Raw genomic sequence first — 15979 nt, forward strand, 5'->3', positions numbered from 1 at the left:
GCTAACGTCGTCGCTAAGTAGCGACGGAAAACCATCCGTCGGTAATCATCGCGTGTGTTGTGACAAAAATGGGTCGCCGCTAAGCCGCCGCTACTTAGCGACGAATTTAGCGACTAAAGATTTTTCGTCGCTACATCCGTCAATATTATAAAGCTTAGCGACTGATAAGTTTTCATTGCTACATCCGCCGCAATGTTGCGACAGAAAAAATCCGTCTCTAAGATCCGTCGCTAATTGGCATTTTTCTCGTGGTGTTTTTCATTTGATGAAATCTGAATTTTTGGCACGGGGTTTATTATCATCAACTAAAAACTGTTCTGGGACATGAGATTCATGGTTTGTGAATCCCTGAAGATCTTGACTTTCTATCAACCCCAATATATAGTTGTATCCTCCAGAATAGATAGTTAGTATGTGTCAAATTTAGTGATACGAAATTAGCAATATAGAAAGTTGTTGGATATAAGAATTTTGTTGAGTAAGAAATAGCAGTCATAAAAATGAACCGTATGAACTTATGATTTTAGTTCTGATACCATAAACGAATTTAGAAGCTAACGATGAAAGAAAAAATATTGTATGATAAAGTGAAAGGAAGAGAGAAAAATGGATGCACAAGATGTACGTGGTTTGACCATGGTGCTTACGTCTACATGCTGACAATATGAACTTTTTTAATTATTCTTTCTGAATATTCTTACATATGCATTACATTTTAATCCTCATAAGCCTTTTTATAAGATAATATAAGCTTTTTATCTTCCTAACTTTCTTCTTATTATTTCGATATCTTCTAGATTATCTCTTTGACAAATATAATTATTCATATCATTGAGAGACCGAACCAATTCTTGCAGTTCAAGATAAATATGATTAACATTAGGATAGTCTATCTCTATTTTGAATAAATAGGTCTGTTCACGATAAATGCGAATAACTAATGTGGATCTGCTAGGACGGACAATACCGATGACGTGCAGGTTCAAAATTTTGTTTGATTCCTGTATCACGCGGTTGATCGCGGTGCTTATCCCAACGGACGTCGGCATAAGAGGACAACCAGGTGTAGACACCTCACCCCAAGTGCGACCTATGGATCAGGTACGGTTTCTGTAAAATACTGAGGTGGAATCTTTGGGTGTCGAGCTAACATGTGATGCACACAGACTCATTTCAAAACTTTTGGAGCCTTTGCATTTTGGATGAATGCTACGTGGTTTTATTGACTTTTGATCTTTTTAAAATGCAAATCGGATGGCCACGATGTCAGCATGAGCAAAAAACGCTCATGTTCAGCATGTCCTGATCCGCTTCCCTGAAAGGTAGAAGATTTTTTTCAATGCCAGTTGTCTGTTGTCCGACTTGAGTTTGATAAAAAAATTTGAACTAGACCTACGTAACCCAATCCTAATTAATTAAAGCTTTATCGAGGATTCTCTTTCTGAACTTTCTGCAGAGCATGGAAGAGAAGACATTCTGTCCTCATGTTTTGATGCTGCCATGGCTAGCATTTGGCCACGTAACACCATACATGGAGTTAGCCCAGCGGCTCCACGACAGAGGCCTCCGAGTCCACCTCTGCTCGACCTCTTCCAATCTCTCATTCCTCAAGCAGAAACTGCAGCAAGAGAGCTACTCAGGGATCGAGACCATCGAGATCCAGCTCCCACCAATCCCGGGCCTTCCCTCTCACTACGACTCCACCTCTTCCCTCCCTTCCCACCTCATGCCTCTGCTCAAGAAGGCCTTCCACGCCAGCAAACCTGCACTCACCACCATCCTCACAACTCTGAATCCCGACTTCTTCATCCACGATGTCTTCCCACCGTGGGCCGCTTCGTTGGCCTCGGAGCTTAACATCCACTCCGTGCAATTCATAACCATCAACGCCTCGTGTATCTGCTTATTCAGCTCTTTCACGAGCAGAGGCACCATGTTCGATCGTAGCAACTCTTCTGTTGAAAGCATCAAACTCCATCACTTCGAATCTCAAATAACCGATCGACTGCTCAACGAAAAGTCCGATGACATCGAAGCCATCGAAGCCATCGACGCGTTCTTTGAAAACATAGAGAGATCGGACACCATCATCGCCGTCAAAACGGCTCGAGTGTTCGAAGCGAAATTTCTCGACTATTTCCTGAAGCAAACGGGGAAGAAGCCCATCCCTGTCGGCATTCTCCTCCCTCAAACGCATCACAACCCTTCGCACAACAGATTCACAGAGTGGCTTGACAGAAAAGAGAGCTCTTCGGTGGTTTTTGTGTCGTTTGGTAGCGAGTACTTCATGTCAAGGGAGGAGATGACAGAGATCGCATTCGGTTTGGAGCTGTGTGAGCGTAATTTCATATGGGTGATTAGGTTGGTTCAGGAAGAGGAGATGGTGGAGAGAGTGCTGCCGGATGGGTTCCTGGAGAGGGTCAAGGATAGGGGTCTTGTGGTGAAGGGTTGGGCACCACAAGCTGCAATACTGAACCATCCTTCTACTGGAGGGTTTTTCACTCACTGTGGGTGGGGGTCTCTCTGTGAAGGGATGGGATGTGGGGTGCCCTTCATAGCCCTTCCTCTGAATATTGACCAGCCCGTAAATGCAAAGTTGGTGTCAGGGGAGTTGGGTCTTGGAGTAGAGGTGGAAAGGGAGAGAAATGGAGAGTTTAAGAGAGAGAAGGTGGCTGAAGGTATCAGACGAGTGATGGTGAATAAAGAGGGTGAGGAGATCAGAAAAAGAGCAAAGGAAATGGCAGGGAAGATGAAAGATGAGGGTGAAGGAGGGATTGATGAGTTGTTGAGGGAGATGGAGAGGATGTGGACTGAGGGCAAAACAGTAAGCAGAGGCGAACAATTATGAATTTTGTGGACGTGTTTGTTGTTGTATTTGTCTTGAATTACTATGTGATTGAACCGTGCAAAGAATTTGATTAGCTAGCTCCATCGTTTTGTTTCCTTTCTACTGTTTGGGAGAAAAAATTTCTCTCAAGTTCTTTATTTTTTTTTGTTTTTGTTTTTGTTTTTTGTAAGATTTGTATCAGGCTTTGGACCTTGATCTTGACCTTGCAGGTGTGCATGTGTGTCCACATGGAGGGACGATCAGGTGCGCTTGTTCATGCTTGCATGGATATATAATATAGGATTGAGCTTTTAATTATAAGAAAATTAAAGTAACTGATGATCATTTATACTTGTCAACGACCAGTACTCCAAGATAAAGTTCCTTCGTATTTGACAAATTAAAGCTTAACTTGCCGAACGTCTTCCTTGGTTTTATGCGAATATTCTAGAAGCCATTTAGACCTTTGGATGTTTTAGTTACCAAATCAGCTTTGACAGTTCCATGGTTAATTTGGCAGATTCCATTTGCACAAACAAGAAAATCTCATAATAAAACACTAATTGAAAGCTCATGTGCAAAGTGACCAATCTAAACACATTTTGTTATTTATTAATTTTAAGTGCCACGAATTTGAAATCTTTCATGAGCTTTTCAGAAAGAGGATGTACGAGCCGAAAAGCGATCAACGTTACTTAAAAGTGAAACTCAACAAAGCGTTGAGACCCACAAGCACAAACACAACAGCATAGCATGAGAACACCAATAACACAAAACAAAACACTCATAGAGGACCACAAACATCTATATGAGGATCGGTTTGTGGCAGAGGCAGGTCTTTGAGATATATGAGTAAGATAGCATATACATCAGCCAAGACCCTATGGGTCAAACGGTTAAGGTTGAACAGGACATCCCGAAAAGTAGCATCATTTCTGGCCATCCATATGAACCACCACACTGTAAACAACCAAACTCTCCAAATAGTCCTCCACTTCTTTTCGCGTCTACTTATAGCAGGGCCGAGGATAAGATCTAACGCAAAGCAACCCTCCCGCACAACAACTGATGGAGCCCTCCAAGTTTTAGAAAACAATTCTTGAAACACTTCACACGACCAGAAAATGTGTTGTGTAGTTTCTTCAAGCTGTCGACAAAGCACACACCAACTGGGAAACTAAAAACCCATCATCTTGATATTGTTATGGGTCTGTATCCGGTCATGAAGAATCAACCAAGCCAATACCTTGGTCCTCGGAGATGGTCCCTTCGCCCATAGAGCATTGTTGAAGATCCAACCCTGACCTGGAGGCAGAAGAGAACGGTAGACCTTGTGGACTTGGAAAACTCCCTCATTCGAGACTGCCCATTGAAGCCAAGATCCGTCTACCCCAACGTCCAAATCCCTGCCAAGAAACAAACGCAACGCCCTAAACCACATTTTCCTCAAATGCGATGTGTATGGTCCACGAGCCCCCCGGCGAACAACAAGCGAATCGATTAGACCATATTTTAGTCGTAGGAAGTTTGCGCATGCATCCTGTGACGTATGAGCCAACCAGCACTGCTTCACAGCCAATGCCACACTCCTTTTACGCAAAGCAAAAATTCCTAAGCCAACCATAGTCTTTGGCATAACGATGGAGTCCCATCCCACCAAGTGCCTCTTATAAGGTCCATTTACACCACGCCACAAAAACCTTGACAAGACGTGCTTCAGTTGGTGCTCAACATTGACAGGCATGACACAGACCGACATGAAAAATTCTGGAATTGCTGACAAAACATGCTTGATCAAAGTAATTCTGCCCGCAAGAGACAAATATCTTGCATGCCAAGACTGGAGCTTAAGACACACCTTGTCAACAACGGGTGCCCATGATGTTTTAGAGGTTGACTTGACTTGTAGGGGGAGGCCCAAGTACTTGATCGACAACGGCCCTATTGCGCAGTTGAAAATTTTTTCCACCGTATTTTGACTGGTCGGATCGCCATTCAGAAGCGTGATCGAACACTTATTTTCATTTAGCTTCAGCCCAGACAACGCTGCAAAAAACATGAGAATAAGCCTAACGCGAAGCATCTGCTGTATTGAAGCCCTTCCAAAAACTAGCATATCGTCTGCATATTGTATAATATGACCAGAAAAGCCTTGGATATCCAATGACTGTAAGAAGCCCCTTGTCTGCGCGCGTCTAAGAATCACTGCAAGTCCTTCTGTCACTGTATTAAACAAAAGCGGAGATAGCGGACATCCCTGCCGTAAGCCCCGTCGCAAAGAAAATTGCTCACCCTTTACCCCGTTAATGGACACCATGGCTTGTGCATTGGTAATAAGCTCTGACACCCATCTGAAAAAATGGCTACCGAATCCCATGTGATTCACCACTTGCGACAGAAAAGGCCAGTACACAGAATCATATGCTTTATTAAAATCAAGCTTCAACACGAAGTAAGGAGTCCGACTCGCGTGCATGGAGTGAATGACCTCTGAAGCCGAAATATATGCTTGTTGAACTCTTCTATTAGAAATAAAAGCAAACTGAAAAGCAGAAAAAAGATTAGACGCCACCAATTTTAGTCTTGAGGCTAATACCTTTGCGAGTATACGATACAAGGCTCCCATTATGGAAATGGGACGGAAGCGCATAATATCTGTGGCAGCGCTTTCTTTTGGAATAAGAGAGATTAATCCGACATGACACTGCCTAGGCAGTCTAGAGTTACGATGAAACTCATCCAGCACTGTACACAAATCACTCTTCACTACTCTCCAAAATACTTTAAAAAAATCTACAGGGAAACCATCTACTCTCGGTGCCTTCCAACCCGACAAATCTTTAATTGTGTTCATGATTTCTGCTTCTGAAAACCTACGTTGCAAGGTTAAGACCTGATCTGGTTTAAGAGAAAGAAATAACTCATGCCCAATATTACCCCCTGTATTTGGTGAAATAGAATAAAGCTTCTCGAAATAGTCGAAGACCGCTGGCACAAGATTCTGGCCTTCCCACAACACCCCGTCAATTGTGATCAATTGAAGGATATATACTTCGTCTAAACTGATCAGAAGCAAAAGAATGGAAAAAACGAGTATTTTCATCCCCTGCTGCCAACCATTTCACCCGAGCACGCTGCTTCCACTTCAACTCTTCTTTTAGCCTCCAACGTTTCAATAACATTGTCCGGTCAGCAAGTCTGCTTTGCAACCCCTGCAGCTGCGCGTCCGACAACCCTTCGATGAAAGATAATAGGTTGAATAGTGATGAGATCTCTGCCTCCCATTCAGCCATCTCGTGAAACTTACTCACAGACCGCCTTTGCAACCAAAGTTTAATATCCTTCGCTAGGCGCGAAAGCTTCTTTTGATATCGGATAGCAGCCTTGTCTTCATGAACCCTCAAACCCCACGAGCCCTCAACCACTAAATGAAACTCTTGTTCAGTTAACCACTACTGCAACAATGCGATCCCTTGGTGGTTACGACAGAAAGATAATGATGTTAAGGATGAACGGATCATGTTCCGGCGAGAACTGTTCAAGTTTGATAGTTTATGTAAATAAAAAACATAAGCCAATGGTGGCATCATATTGTTAAAGATTATATCATGCCAATAGAGCTCCAGTTCTGTGGTTTACAAAAGTGCTTTCCTTTACAAGAAAAAAGAAACAATGGCATCATGTGCATAATAAATTGCCTGCAGAAACCTCTCTGATAAAGTGTTTATTATTCAAAACCTAGTATAAATAAAGAAGAATTTTCATTTGCTTTTCTAAATCCTACATTTGTAGGCCAGCAACACAGGCACTGTTTGGATGACATGGGGGTAAAACCAGGTGGTCTGCTGGTGTTTGGGTTTTCTTAGTATTTGGATGACCCAAAACCGAAAAAACTAGGTTTTGGTTTCTCAAACTTCAAGCATATTTAAAAAATAATAAAAATGTCAGAAATGGCTGGCCATTTTTTGCCCCAGACCAAGTTTTGTCCAAAACCTAGTTTGGTAGCATCCAGACAGCCACCAAACCAATTTTGGCAGCTAAAACCGGGTTTGATACTCAAAATCAGGTTTTCAACCTACTTTTGGATGTCCTTTCAATTGGGCCTTAGCTTTAGGGATGAGACAATGTGGCAGAACTCAACCTCGTCACTTTCACATTGCCTTTTTTTGTATGTTGAAGCATTTCTACCTATGGCAAAGATGGAAAAGCAAATGTAAGATGAGCCCACAAGGGCTTCTCTCATTTGATAGGGACAACTGCTGAATGTGGTCGATGCTGATTGTACTTCTGGTGGACAAGGGAGACTTCGATTTTTTTTTTTTTTTTTTTAAAAACAAGCTGGGGACCCCACCAATTATTATTCAACATACCATTAGGGTTTGAACCTGCACTGACAGCGCCTAGATTTTGAGTATCAAACCCGGTTTTAGCTGCCAAAATTGGTTTGGATGCTACCAAAATAGATTTTGTACAAAACTTAGTTTGGGGCAAAAAATGGACAGCCATTTCTGATATATATTGTTATATTTTAAATATATTTGAAGTTTGAGAACCCAAAACCTAGATTTTTTGGTTTTGGGTCATCCAAATACCAAGAAAACCCAAACACCAAGAAAACCTAGTTTTACCTCCTGTCATCCAACTAGAGCCTGAGTGTTGCTGGCCTACAAATGTAGGATTTAGAAAAGCAAATAAAAATTCTTCTTTATTTATACTAGGTTTTGAATAATAAACACTTTATCAGAGAGGTTTGTGCATGCAATTTATTATGCACATGATGCCATTGGTTCTTTTTTCTTGTAAAGGAAAGCACTTTTGTAAACCACAGAACTGGAGCTCTATTGGCATGATATAATCTTTACCAATATGATGATGCTTCCATTGGCTTATGTTTTTTATTTACTGAAACTTTCAAACTTGAACAGTTCTCGCCGGAACAGGATCCATTCATCCTTAACATCATTATCTTTCCATCGTAACCACCAAGGGATCTCACATTGTTGCATCCAATCTGACCCTGTAGACTTTGATCTACATTGTCTGCTTCGTTAAGATCGGCGTCTGAATCAGAAGAATTCGACCTGTGCACAGCATTTTTCGACAGTTTAAAAATTAGCTACTGCAAAATTTATCAAAATTTTAAGATTTAATATTATTTCTTTAATAAAAACACAGATTAAGGGTTGCTCACTATCGAACCGATCATGTTGAATCATTGTGATCTATGAACTCAAATTTAATCAAAACAAGTTGCAACATTGAGATCTCAGGGTAGCTAGGTATGACGATAGGCATGTAAATAGTTTGGATTCAGAAACCGATGTGACCCATACCATATCCGACTAAACGGATGTTAACTAAACGGATTCAAATTAGGATTTGGATTCAGATGGTGAAAAGGTAAAAAAAAAATAAAATAAAATTTAAATTTTTGGCCCCCTTGAGAAAATATTTTTTATTTATGTTTGGCCCAACCATTTTTTTTTTTTGGAATTTTGGTTTGTATTTGGCCCCACCCCAAGAAAAGTTTCTGGGTCTGTCCTTCGTACCAGCACGAAGTAACGTGCAATAACAGCTCCTGCCACACAAGCGGAGCCCCCATTGGTATGGGAGACAATTTTTGGTTTCATAGAGCTGTTGATTTTTGGGGAGGGTGGTGTATGTCCCCCCCCCGATGATTCACTGAATCCCACGTCTGTGTTCGGGGCTTTGAATGAGCACCACGTATACAAGCACATGGGGCTCGTACTCCCGTGTATGTTGACATGACTTTGCATCAGACTCTGGTGTTGTTGCAAAGACTTAAGTACCCTTTCTTGCTATTCTTCTCATAAAGTGATGGTTTGAGAAAATGACAAAAATGCCCTTCATTCAAAAAAGAAAAAACAAACAGTTCAAAAAAAGGACAAACATGTCCTCCATCCAGAAAGTCGAGGATGATGTTGACTCTTCAAAGTCTTCTTCTTCTTTCTCCGTTCAAAAAAAGGACAAACATGTCCTTCATCCAAAAAGTCGAGGATGATGTTGACTCTTTAAAGTCTTCTTCTTCTTTCTCCGTAAAACACTATAAAACCCTCTCTCTCTCTCTCTAGAGAAGAAATCAAAGAAGGCAAAGAGTTCTCTCTGGAGAAGGCCATGAACATCAACTCTCTCACTCTCTCTCCCTTCTCTCTCTACTTTTGTGCACATCCAACAGACGATCCTACATTGCTCCATCAAACACCGACTGACCTGCACACTGACTGTAACATCGTTCAACTTGAAGAGTTGTGGAGTCTGATTCAGAGTTTTTGCCCTTACAGAAGAAGGGTTTGGGGGCTCCTCCCAGCGTGGGTAGCATCGTTCAACTTGATTCGTTGTGGAGTCTGATTTAGAGTTTTTGCCCTTACAGGAGGGGGGTCCGGGGGCTCCCCCTTCGGACCAAATTTTTTTTGGGGCCTTCCAACAACGATTTGTAGTGTTATCGGGCTTTCCTACAACGATTTGTAGTATTTTCGGGTCTCCAACGAGCCCCACAACGATTTATAGTGTTATCCGGCTTTTCAACAACGATTTGTAGTGTCTTCCGCAAATCGCTATAGCGATTTATAGTGTTTTTGGATTTCACTATAGCGATTTGTAGTGTTTTCCGTAAATCGCTATAGTGATTTATAGTGTTTTTGAATCTCACTATAGCGATTTGTAGTGTCTTCCGCAAATCGCTATAGCGATTTATAGTATTTTTGATTCTCACTATGGCGATTTGTAGTGTCTTCCGCAAATCGCTATAGTGATTTATAGTGTTTTTGAATCTCACTATAGCGATTTGTAGTGTCTTCCGCAAATCGCTATAGCGATTTATAGTGTTTTTGAATCTCACTATAGCGATTTGTAGTGTCTTCCGCAAATCGCTATAGCGATTTATAGTGTTATTCAGTAAGCAAATCGCTACCTGAATTAGGACCAACTTGTCAGGGTCATATCTCCTTAACCGCAGGTTATATTCCAAATCCGTAAAAAATGGTGTCTTCGCTATTGAGTCTAGTTTATTCCTGTAAATTTTAAGCAATTTCTATTATCATTTCATTCCTCATTTTAACTAAAAACCAGACCCTTATTATTTTTCATTGATTTCTTCCAACCTTGCTTGGAACAAACATATGTTTTTCTGACCACGACACCCTGTGCATTTTTTGACCACGACACCCGGAACCCGTGCCGGGGGGGAGCCCCCGGACCCCCCTCCTGTAAGGGCAAAAACTCTAAATCAGGCTCCACAACGAATCAAGTTGAACGATGCTACCCACGCTGGGAGGAGCCCCCAAACCCTTCTCCTGTAAGGGCAAAAACTCTGAATCAGGCTCCACAATGAATCAAGTTGAACGATGTTATCCACGTTGGGAGGAGCCCCCAAACCCTCCTCCTATAAGGGTAAAAACTCTGAATCAGACTCCACAACTCATCAAGTTGAATGATGCTACCCACGCTGGGAGGAGCCCTCAGACCCCCCTTCTGTAAGGGTAAAAACTCTGAATCAGACTCCACAACTCTTCAAGTTGAATGATGCTACCCACGCTGGGAGGAGCCCTCAGACCCCCCTTTTCTGTAAGAGTAAAAACTTTGAATCAGACTCCACAACTCTTCAAGTTAAATGATGCTACCCACGTTGGGAGGAGCCCCCAGACCCCTCTCCTGTAAGGGTAAAAACTCTGAATCAAGATCTACAACGAATCAAGTTGAATGATGCTACCCACGTTGGGAGGAGCCCCCAGACCCCTCTCCTGTAAGGGTAAAAACTCTGAATCAGGATCTACAACTCATTTAGTTGAATGATGCTACCCACGCTGGGATGAACCCCCAAACCCTCCTCCTGTAAGGGTAAAAACTCTGAATCAGGCTCCACAACAGTCAATGTGCAGGTCAGCCGGTGCTTGATGGAGCAATGTAAGATCTTCTGTTGGATGTGCATAGAAGTAGAAATAGAAGGGAGAGAGAGAGTGAGAGGGTTGATGTTCATGGTCTCCTCCAGGGGAGATTTCTTTCTCAGATAATCCTGCAGTGCAGAGACTGAGTCTTAAATAATCATCTTCGGGGCACTTAAGTCTTTACAACCACTCCTTTTCAAGAATCGTCATTTTTTTTGGCACCAATGAAGGAGAGGGTACTTAAGTCTTTGCAATCACATCAAACTCCAACGCTAATTAATGCTGACAAACATGGGGATACGAGAGACACATGCTTACATACGTGGTGCTCTTTGGGACCCCCGAACATGAGATGTAGCTAACTGCCCTGTTCGAGGGGGGGGGGGACATATAACCTGCTTCGTGATTTTTGAATCACTAAAATCCTACACGTAGATCACATCTAGAGGGTTGATCAAAACTTTCAATCAATGCGATCCCAAGATGTATGACGACATGGATTACGTAAGAGACGAGTGGAACCGAATCTGCCCACATGGGCATAAGCAAAACAGTTAAAACCCAGAGTGGATCTAATAAACCAGTGAGTTATGGTATCTGGGTAAACATGTGGCCAACACATGACCTGACACATGTCTTATTGACTGAAAAAATTGAAAATACGCTCAAACGTTTGAGCCTAATTCATCTACACACCAAACATTTTGAACTTTATAAATGCCCACCCAAGTTTTTACTCGGGTTAATCAAATGATCCCCAAGGTTCGATTGTTCTTGGGTTAACCTAACTCTACTACTAAGTTACTATTTTACCTCTTAACTATCAAAATAAAATAACTAGTTTACCTTTACTCTAGAAGGACATGCAAAATAAGTTTGACCGTATGGAAGGCTATCAAGTGAATGTATTTAGTAAAAAATTTATTAACTACAATGACACTTGAGTTGAAGTTTCTAACAAAAACCACAAGTCTAACCCTACAACATGAAGGTTATTGTTGGTAATAATTAGAAAATAAATTATATGTTACAATTAAAACTATTGTTTTAGTTTAAACATTATGAATAAAGGTCAATGATGGTGATAATGGCCATCTGATCTAATTGAAAACCTTAAAACTCACATAGCTAATTGATCTTGATTCTTGAATTAGTAAAACTTTTGTCAACTATATATAACTACATGGGCTTTTGGGGTAAATGAAAATGTATTTAGTTTGTGTTTAGATATTTATCGGATCAACTATTGAGAAACCAAACAGATCCAATTGCATTATTGTAGGTCGAGTAATTGTTAGGTTGATTGGCTTATTACAATCTAAATATATTTTTTTTTTCAGAAAATAACCAAGAACAAGCTTGGTTATCACAATCTAAATATATTGGTTAGAGTCGTGGACTTTGTTAGGGAGGTCAACTGTTAAAATATCATTGTAGGTAATAAATTTTTTGGTATACATTCAGTTGACAGCCCTCCACACAGTCAAACTTACTTTGCACATCCTTCTAGAGTTAGGATAAACTAGTAATTTTATTTTGCTAGTTACAAGGGTAAAATTGTAACTTTACCAAATGAGTTAGGTTAACGCAAGAATAACCCAACATTAGTTTATGATTGGGATTATTTAATTAACTCAAGTAAAAACTTTAATGGGTATTTGCAAAGTTTGAAATCTTTGGTATGTGGATGAATTAAGTCAAAACGTTTGGCGGGTATTTGCAAATTCTCTTATTGATACTTAAGAGTATGTTTGATGGATTATTCAGGGTTGAACTAAATGAACAAAAATGCTGCAAGGAGCAGAGCTCAGAAGCCGAGTTGAATCCCAATCCAACTCTCCAAACCTGATCCGAGCATCGCTACCCAAGGCGATCCACCCGCTTGCAGGATGCCCCTTGTCCTAGTGGATCCGCATTTTAGCCGATGCTTGCCATTTTCCTTCGGTGGATGTTTTGATTCCACGGTGTTCTGCATGAAATCATCTTTGAGACATTTTATCTTTAGTATTTATTTTATTTAAGTTTTATTTATTTATTTATTTTTAGGTGTCAGATTCTTCGGATTCGGATATATTGTTCTAGTGCCTTATAGGATTCCTTTGTGGCACTAGAGGGTGTATGGGATATTCGGGTAGTTTTTTATTTTTTAGTCGCTTTATATTTTATCATTTTTCAGTGCAAGGTTTAGTTGCCATCGTGTTTTAGATCTAGACCAAGATCCATATCCAAGAGGCCCCTAATTGGTGCCACTTGCTATGGACTATTTTAAGCCTCTTTTGAATCTAGCTTTGACATCCCTAGTCAAGCTAGTTGTTGGACCTTCTTTAAGACACTTAAGCTATTTTTGGAGAAGTCAAAATCATGAGAAGAGCCTTGCTTGGGAAAGGGCTCTTTACCTTTATTGAGGCCCCTTCTCCAAGCATCTTAAAGGGGGGGAGGTCGATCAAGGGGAGGGACTGGCTTGTTAGAAAAAAAAAATCCAAAAATGGTGTGGAGAAGAAATGTTTGAAGAGTGAAGACAACCCTAGTATTTTGACCATATCTTCCTAAATACTGGTCCAAATTGCATGATCTTTAGCTTGTTGGAAAGCTAAGATCCTGTCCTACAAGTTTTTTGTTTACCATTTTGCTTGATTTGGTTCGGTTAAGCTAAAGCTCCTGGCAAGTTGCCTACTGATGGCATCAAGGTAGCTTGCTATCGTTTAAAGAAAAATCGAGTTTCTTAGTAGAGAGGATTTCTCTTTAGAAGACTGTGTTCAATCTAGTGGTTGGTGACACATCTGATGAAGCTTGTGACTTCCTGCTGAGTTGAGAGTCCATGGTGGCGGCTGCTATTCGTTAGTTGCACCTCTTGCATTTGGTTGCAAACAAATAAACTTGTTCCAAACTTGAGTTTCATTGTTTTTGCTTTCTTCATTGTTACTTCTGGTTATTGTGGCATGCAAGAACTTTTGTTTATGAACCATGAATGAACCTTTTGATGTTTTATGTTAATGGTTGCTTTCAAATCTTGTTTTAGATTCATATGCGTTGTGGTTTGTTCAAACTCTGTTTCTGTTGAGAAACACGTTGCTCTGCACTAGGATTGTCTGACATGACCTGAGTGATTCAATCATATCGGCCTGGATATTGGTCTGATTCATAAGTTCTTTACCTTGTTGGAAAGCTAAGACTCAGTTCGACATTATTGTACTTTTAGGTTTTGCATGATTCGTCCTGGTTTGTCCTCAACAATCACTATTAAGTTTCAGACAGACAGAACCCTCTGAGTCCTGTCCTGTGCACAACACTTCCCAAAAAGTGTTCCGTATTTCTTTTATATCTGCCTGACTGTTACGTGAAAACTTGTGTGGTTTGATTTATTGGAAAGTTAAGACGTAGTTCTACAACTTTCTTGTTCATTATTTTTGTTGAATCAATGTCAACTTTGGTCTAAAATATATGTCTTTCTCATATTGTACAAAACCATGATTTCAAATCCTGTTATTTCTTTTCCTGCATAGATTTTAGTTTTTGCTGATTATCCTGATAATCTTTGCTTTGTTCATGAAACTAAAACATGTTCTGGTTAGCTGATATCCTGATAGATCTTGTTCCTATTTTGAATTTTGCATGATTCGGTGTTTTGAATGTCCGAAATTCATTATTGGTCTTTTGCATGATCCAAAGCTCCTCATCTCACATCAGTTAGAACAGAGAATATCTAGGTTTCAAAAATATGTAGAGACCAGTAGGATAATCCAAAAAATTTGTTCTTCAGCATTCTGGAAAGATCTCGATTTGATCTTTGAATCGTCCGTTTGAGATTTTCTGAAACTTCTTCGTCAGAGGGCTCGAAATCCCTCTCAAACCAACTGACTGTCATGTTCAGTCTGTCTGTCAAAGACCGGCCTCACTTGTCCAGACATTCATCCGTAGATCGACCAATTTAGATCTGATTCCAGTGATCTCAGATATGTTAGAAAGGTGTGTGTATCACACAACTTTCTCGTTTGGGCCACCCCTATCAAAACAGAGTGCTTGGGCCCTAAATTTCTGTTTTCCAGAGTCCTATTCGGACTCGTCTGCATATTGTTAGCTTCCGTGCATGTCTAGATCGAGTTGGATCTTGGATCGGCCCCTGTGCCGACTCCGCCATCATTTGGTATCAAAGCCGACCGAGTCTACATAAAAAAAAGAATGAAACAAAACATTGATTTTGTTCATTCTGTAACAATTGTTCCAAGTCCACCGTTTGTTTGGACCGTACTCAAATGCTATGTTTCAAATGTTCGTTGTTTGATGAAGATGTGTGGATAACTTGAACAATCAAAAATAATGGGCCGAATTACTTCATTTTGGATTATATGACCCAATCCATTCACCATTTTACATGTTTTAACAAGTTTATTATGTTTTTTTTTTCGGATATGGATCCAATTAGAAATTATATCTAAAATTATGAATTTTTGCCCCAAATATGGATTTGAAATTGAATTTTTGCTGCGAATATGGATTTTTGCTCCAAGTAAGGATCTCAAATTGGATATTTGCTCTGGATATGGATCTCAAATTGAATTTTTGCCCCAAATACGAATTTTTGCCTCGAATATGGATCTCAAATTGGATATTTGCCTTGAATATGTATTTTTGCCTCGAATATGGATCTCATATTGGATTTTTGCCCCGAATATATGCTATGCTCTCTCTCTCAATTTTGAAGAATGAGCTGCTATAATGTACTATGATCCAATCTAAAACAAATTCAGTTTTAGATCTGATGATGACCAAAAATTGCTTTTAGAGTTTAAAACAAAAGTTTATCAAAGGAAGTTAAAGAAGACAGTTTGTTTTGCTTTTTAGTATTTCAACAAATAAATATCACTTATGTCTCTTCATGGTGGGACATAATTTCCATAATTACTTAAGATCTGCACATTGATTTGTTTAACATTTTACTATGCAAATGACACAATGTCTATATGTTGAAACTGAACTCTCTGTTACTAGTTGAATGCAGAGCTACAGAAGATCATAAAATGATTTAAACAGATTAATACATACAATAGCGAACATGACCTTTATTGTTCTACTAAAGTCTATATCTGAAGACAAAGGATTATTCATAAGATGACCTTTATTCATCTGCAAAAATTCAACTAGATACAAAATGATATGGACTCGGTGAACACCGATCCACAATCCAAGATCCAAATGGATCTTAACACGCGCAGAAGTTTTCACGAAGATGAGTCTGAATAAGACTCGG

The 15979-nt window shown here is 40.1% G+C and overlaps 1 protein-coding gene across 1 annotated transcript; it reads left to right on the forward strand.

The window, feature by feature from the left end:
- The first annotated feature begins 969 nt into the window (after positions 1–969).
- Positions 970–12580, forward strand: LOC149838061 (UDP-glucosyltransferase 29-like). The gene is made up of 4 exons (XM_090008183.1): positions 970–1101; positions 1457–2824; positions 3030–3091; positions 12499–12580. Exons 1-4 carry the CDS (start codon positions 970–972, stop codon positions 12578–12580), a joined length of 1644 nt encoding a protein of 547 aa, XP_089864309.1.
- The last annotated feature ends 3399 nt before the right edge of the window (positions 12581–15979 follow it).

The sequence above is a fragment of the Nuphar pumila genome, chromosome 5 (genome assembly GCF_984573655.1).
Source record: "Nuphar pumila chromosome 5, dmNupPumi1.hap1.1, whole genome shotgun sequence".
In the NCBI taxonomy this organism is placed as follows: domain Eukaryota; kingdom Viridiplantae; phylum Streptophyta; class Magnoliopsida; order Nymphaeales; family Nymphaeaceae; genus Nuphar; species Nuphar pumila.